Source organism: Lepidothrix coronata, unplaced genomic scaffold (assembly GCF_001604755.1).
Source record: "Lepidothrix coronata isolate B3197 unplaced genomic scaffold, Lepidothrix_coronata-1.0 Scaffold173, whole genome shotgun sequence".
Classification (NCBI taxonomy): Eukaryota; Metazoa; Chordata; class Aves; order Passeriformes; family Pipridae; genus Lepidothrix; species Lepidothrix coronata.
The window spans coordinates 1,592,019-1,598,579 of NW_016690353.1; the positions used below are offsets into that span (position 1 = coordinate 1,592,019).

Genomic DNA, 6,561 nt, shown 5'->3' on the forward strand with positions numbered 1-6,561 from the left:
GGACAGATGGGATATTGGGAAGGAATTCCTGGCTGGGAGGGGGGAGAGGGACTGGAATGGATTTCCCAGAGAAGCTGTGGCTGCCTCTGGATCCCTGGAAGTGTCCAAGGCCAGGTTGGAGCAATCTGGGATAGAGGAAGGTGTCCCTGCCACTTTCCACGAGATGATCTTTACTATCCCTTCCCACCCAAACCATTCCATGAACTGTGCTGCTCAGCCACGAGCACCAGAGGGAGAATTTCTGCCCCTGGCCCAAAGAACCATTCCCAAAGAACCATTTCCAGTCTCCTTGGAGGCTTAAAAGGCAGTGACAGGAGCGGGAACCACCCTCCGAGCCCAATCCAGTCCCACCGCTTTCGGCCAGACAGGCTCATGAATATTTATATGGATTTGTTGTGGCAGTGGAGCTGCTCTGAGGGCTGTTCCTGCCAGCTGGGAACCTGCACCCACGAGTTTTACCTCCAGAGATGGGCACAGCCACGGAACCAGAGCAGGGAGGGAGAATGGGAACAGTTTTGGGGTCACGCCTGCGCGAGATGCATTTGGGATTCATGGCCCACGCTGGAAACCAGCCCTGGAGTGGGTGTGCAGGTGATCCTGGTTAAAACGGGGAGTAACTTCTAAAAACCAGAGAACCACAGCCCTGGGCTTGACTGGCAGGCCATGCACATCCCTAAAAACCTCACTATCCTAAATCAAACATCCCCACAAACCGCTTACTCCGACAAAACACGGAGTTCCCACCGCGAATCCCTTTTCCCACCGCGAATCCCTTCGGGGCTGTGCCGGTGACTCAAGGAACTTCAGTGACTCAAGGTGAGACCTTCAGACAGCCCCCAGCTCCTGTGACTCACCTGCCTGGAGCAGAGGCTTCAGGACCAGGGCATCGATCCGTGCCAGGCTTGCTGAGAAGGTCTCCTCCAGCTGGAGCAGAGAGGCCGCGGCTTCCTCCGCACACATGTCCTGGACACGACACAGAGGGCACAAATCAACCCATCCATGGCACCTGCTGGTCCCTGAGGTCTTTCCCAACCTCAACAATCCCGTGGTTTTAGCTACTTCAAGGCTTCAGAGCTCCCGGCCAACAATCAGAAATCAAAAACCTCTCGTGCTCTTGACAGCGCACGCAGAAGTCGTGGCTGTCCCCAAAAACCTTGGAAGAGGAAGCAGAAACCCAACAGCTCGACACGAGCTGCTGCCACAGAACACGACCAACCACAGCCCCAAACTGGAGATCTTCTCCAGAAGGGCCACAAACCCCCTTCCAAGCCCTAAATTCCTTGTGTCAATCCTGCCTGGTGCCAGCTCCGTTCTCCCAGCAGACCAACCCCTGAAGCCCCAGGGCAGCAGAGGACGAAGCAGAGCATCTCTTCCCACCTCTCTCACCGCTTTCCTGCCCGGGTGCCTCAACCTGCACGTTTTGGGGTGGCAGGGGGTCGTCCAGCGCTGCAGGGCCGTGCCAGCCATCCCAAACGTGCAGCTCTTGCAGAGGGGCAGAGCTCTGGAGCTGCTCTGGCACTGCCCTCCCTGCTGCTGCTGCCGCCGTGTCACGGCCGCCGCGTCACCCAGGAAAGTTGCTCAAAGTGGGAAGTCGGCAGCAAACCCCACGTGAGCAAAGTCGGGCAGCTTCCCCCCCTTTCCCAGCCCCAGCTCCCAAAGGAAATGCATCAGAGGATGTGGGCACAGCCAGCTGAGAGTGTGTCAGCCCTGCTCTGGGAAAAGCTCAGCGGGTGAAGAAACCTCGGGCACGATCAGCCGGTGTCACCAAAGGGGATAAAAGTACAGAATTGCAAGAGTCTTTGAGCTTTGGGAAGCAAAACAGAGAATTCAAGGCACTGGATATTGAATCCCACGATGGCTTGGGTTGGAAGGGACCTTAAGGATCATCCAACTCCACTCCCTGCCATGGGCAGGGACACCTTCCACTAGCCCAGGTTGCTCCAACCTGGTCTTGGACACTTCCAGGGGTGGGGCAGCCACAGCTTCTCTGGGAAATCTGCTCTAGTACCTCCCCACCTTCACAGTAAAGAATTTTTCCCACATATCCAATCTATTTGCACACTTCTCCCAGCTCAGTCAGGTGAATTCTGTCACCTGGTGAACAAAGAAAGCCGGAATTCTGTCACCTGGTGAACAAAGCCACCACTTCTCATCCAGAGGGCAAAGGAAACATCTGGGACCATCCAAGAGCCCCCAGAGGTCATGAGGGGTCCATATATCGTGACAATGCCAAGGTTTATGTGGAAAATCAGCCTCTGAGGGTGGAAACTCCCACTGGAAAACAAAGCAGCCCCCAGCCTGCTCCAGGCTGCCCTGAGGAATGAGATCTCCCTAGGAGAACGTTCTCCAGAGCACGAGACATCTGTTTGTTCTGCTCAAATGAAGGCAAGAGAAAGCCACACAGTGATTAGAGAGGAGACACATCCCAGTATTCCTGTAGGAACAGGAAAAAGACCCGGAGAAACCACTCCTGGAGGAGTCTTTGTGGCTCATCCCTCCCTGGCCCGTGCCCTGGGTGTGACAGTGAGGGCAGAGAAAAAGGGTGGGCAAACTAATCCTAAGGGGTTGCTGGGCATCCAAGAGATGGGACCAGCCTGGAGGAACATTCATCCTCAATGGGGTCTGTCCAAAGCTCCTAAATGAGCATTTCAGCAGGAAAACCCGGGAGCCACAGCAGGTGTTTACACCCAGTCCCAGGAAATCGCCAGAAAGTTGGATGGAACAGATAGAAAACCAAGCCAAGAGATGTCCTGATGGAATGCTGAGCCCCGTTGTCAGCTCTCCACAGAACCCCTCTGGATTTTGTAGCTCTGAGGCAGCTGTTCCAGCAGGAAAATGTGTGGAAAGGCCCAGAGATTCCGTCTGTGACACAAAGTTTGTCATGGAACACACATCCAGTCAAACAACCTGCACGAGGAGAGAATTAAGGAACCAACTGGACACGCACAGAAGGACTGTTCATCTTCCATCTTCCTCCTGGGAATTCCCCTCCGTGCTGAAGTGGAGATTATCAGGCCACATTTAGATGGGAGAAGCCCAGCACAGTGCCAGATTTCGGGAATGCTGAGGGCGTTTTCCCGCTGAACCAGGCGGGATGTCCACACCATGACCACGTTTGCTGCAGCCCCTCCTCTCCTTGAACTCTTCCCTTCTCCTGCACCAGCCATCCTGAAAAAAACATGGTGCCTTTGCAGCCCTTCCAAGCTCATCCATCCTTGGAGTTCATGGTGTTCCTGCTCCCGGATACCTCGGGAATGAGGCCAGGCCATCCCGTTGGCACACACAGGCCTCAAACAGGCCAAGTTTTCCCTTCCCTGCCCTTGGAGGAGCACCCAAGTCACTGCTGCCTTGCAGCTGAAGAGGTTCCTTCCTCCTCCAGCTCGTACCTAGTGAGGAAATCATCCCCACAGAGGCAGGGACTGCAGAATTCCAGACTGGTTTGGGTTGGAAAGTGCCTGAAGATCATCTCATTCCACGGGCAGGGACACCTTCCACTCTCCCAGGTTACTCCTACCCGGCCTTGGACACTTCCAAGGATGGGGCAGCCACAAATTCTAGTTTTAAAGTAAATAAAAGCATTTCAAACTGAGGCCAAGAGGCACTAAAACCACTTCTCTGCCAGGGCAATCAAACTCTTCCTCTCCTTTTGCTTTTCACTCTCTCAGTCACTGAACACAGACCTAATTATCCATTTCCTGCCCTTGGACAGCTCAACATCTGGATAATCAGGATTAATCTGATCCAAAACAGGGGTTTATTGCGAGGGAAACAGGGATTAGCATTCAGGGTTGGGCTTAAGGGATGTGAGGGGAGAGGAAAGATTTGTTTGAGCTGCATCAAACCTTCTCTTCCAGGTTATTTTTTCCCCTGGCTCTGTTCCCCAGCACAGTTTGATGCACCATCCCATAAACATGCCCACGAGCAGGGTGTGATCTCCACATTTCATTAACAGCTCCATAAACCCAGGAGATCTACAGGCCAACTCTGGTGGACAACACCAAGACATTTTTCCCCCTTTTTGTCCCAAGTTTTGCTGCTTTTCTCCCGTTTCCAAACATCCTCCTGCATCTTAATCGAGCTTCCAACCCTCGTCCCCCCCCTTCACATGTCACCCTCCAGCTGAGTCTGCATTCAGGCTGCCACAAAGGCTGTCCTGCCATGTGGAAAAACAATCCCACACTTTGTTTAACCACCGGAGCAAATTGTGGGAGCAAATTCTTCCCGTTCGGATCCCGCTCCCTGCGGAGGCTCAGACGCTCCCTCAGGAGCAGAAACACTCAAACCACGGGTGAGTTAGGAGGTAATTGGGAATTAACAGGGCAGAAAGACAATCAAACCCTCATTCCCAACCTTTTATGCTCCCATTCAGCAGCATAAAAAGGGGGAGGGAGAGAAGAACTTGGATGGAGATTTTTACCATGAGTGGCCGAAGCAGAAGAACCAGGCAGGGTCTGACTGAACATTTCCTTTCCCATGGGAAATTGCTGAGCAGGACAACAACGAAATTAGGTAGGAAAGGTTTAAAAACACAGCAAAATGGACAGATTTGAGCACAAGACCCTCAGCTTTTTGGTCATGAAGCTACAAAAAAATCTGGAGCACTGCAGCATCCTCAAGCAACAGGGACAACCCGGGAGGGACAGCAGGACATCTGACCTCTAATTAAGCCACAGAACTCGCTGTTTTTCCCAAGAGAACACTCTACATCCATCAAAAACAGCTGGATGAGTCCTCAGAGGGAAGGGGAAAAAAAAAATCAATTAAAAGGTAATAAAAACAAAGGGATCGACTCCAGCTCGGGAAGTCCCCAAGGAGGCAAAAACCACACACACAGAGGAAATATTACCACAACAATTCCCAGTTTTTGTGGTGTTCTTCTCCAGGAATATCCTGCACTGTGAGGGGTGACACAGCCTGGCTGGATGCTGCTGATTTTTTAGCCATCACTCATAAAAATTGGTCACCCAGAAGACCCAGTGCGAGGTTTTCAAAGCGTTCCCCGGGTTCAAATCCCAGCAAATTCCGGATAACTGCGTGGCCAGGAGGTGCCAAAGGGTCAGACGAGCATTCAGCACTCTCTTCAGGAAGAGCTGAAACTGCAGAATTGATTTTTCAGCCCCAGGAAAACACGGTTCCCCCCCCCCCAAAAAAAAATTTTAGTCTTTTGTGTCTTTAAACAGAAAATCAGGAAAAACAGGAAGTTCTGTAGGAGGGAAGGAAGTGCTCTGCTCTTTTTTTTTTCTTTTTTTCTTTTTTTTTTTTTTTTGCAGGAATAGGGGAGGCAAAAGCTTTGCACAACCCTCATCTGACCCAGCTGCTTTTCTTTCTTTCCCAAACCCCCACTGGAAGCACGTGTCCCCTTCCTGAGGAAGTTCACTCCTGACCCACTAAAAACAACCATCAACCTCTGGTCGGCTTGAAAAGGTCAAAAATCCCTCTGAAGCCCTTTCTGAAGGCTGAATTCCCACCCCAGACACCCTTTGGAACGGAAAAGAGGCAGGTGAAAAGCTGGACTGAAGGCCAGTTTCAGCGAGATAAGTGGATTTTGGGGCATCCCAAATCTCTCCAGTGCAGAATTAAAGAGCTCAAAGGACTTGTTGACAAGCCAAGCTGAGGAAGATCACTCTCACCATAATTAAGGATGTCATTAAGCCACAGCAAAGAGCCAGGCCTGATAAGGCCCACAGGCAAAATGATGTTTACTTAGTGGTTTAATCCCCCCTGGCCTTGTAGTTCCCATTATCCTTATCACTTACAAGGAGCTTATGTGTGTGTGGAAGTGGAATTGTTCTGACCCAGCACCCTGGAATGGCTCGGAGTTCCTGGATAAAGCTCCAAACCACACCTGGAACAGCTCCAGGTGGTCTGGAGGCAGCAAAGGGAAGGAGAGGATGAGAAGAGAGGATTAATCGTGGAGTGGAAATATGGGAAAGGCAGAAAAAAGAGCTTGAGACAACCTTTGTGGCACAGCTTTGCCGGAGCTCCTCTCCCTGGAAATCACCCTCCCGAAAATATAGGATGGTTTGGGTTGGAAGGGACCTGAAAATCCATCCAGTTCCACCCCCTGGCACGAGCAGGGACATCTTCCACCATCCCAAGCTGCTCCAAGCCCAATCCAACCGGCCTTGGGCACAACGTGCATCCTCTGCTTTCCAAAATAAATGGGATTTCAGCTCAAAAGGCAAGAACAAGGACAGAGGGGTTTAGGAGGTGTCACCACCCCCATCAGAGCAGTTTGGAGTCAGACCTTGAGTGTCAGAGCCAGAATTACAACCTGGAAACCATCCCAGAGGCACCAACACCCCCCCAGGAGGGTCCTTGGGGACAGTGGGAGAGGTGGCAGCAGAAGTGTGGCACGGAGGAGATGGAGCTCAGGGGGCACCAACGTCACCCCTGACCCTTCCTGGGCACTCAGCACCCCCAGAACTCCAGCAGGACCAGAGAAAAAAACACCATAAAGCTGCAAACAGCCTGCATTAATTTAAAAAAAACCTGCACTAATTTAAAAAAAAACCCTGCACCAATTTAAAAAAATCCTGCACTAATTTAAAAAAACCTGCA

General features: G+C 51.7%; 1 protein-coding gene across 5 annotated transcripts in view; it reads right to left on the reverse strand.

The window, feature by feature from the left end:
• The window catches only part of ALS2CL (ALS2 C-terminal like), a 71,880-nt gene that overhangs the window by 41,535 nt on the left and 23,784 nt on the right, over positions 1–6,561 (reverse strand). For 2 of the 5 annotated variants that reach the window (XM_017830044.1, XM_017830043.1), the window contains exons 1-2: positions 1,378–1,571; positions 855–963 (exon numbers count right to left, since the gene is read on the reverse strand). In XM_017830044.1, the coding sequence (XP_017685533.1) occupies positions 855–963; positions 1,378–1,467 (199 nt within the window). In that variant the 5' untranslated portion in view covers positions 1,468–1,571. Of the gene's footprint in view, positions 1–854; positions 964–1,377; positions 1,572–4,846; positions 5,085–6,561 lie in introns of those variants that run through there. The other 3 variants (XM_017830046.1, XM_017830047.1, XM_017830048.1) reach the window with 2 other exon arrangements.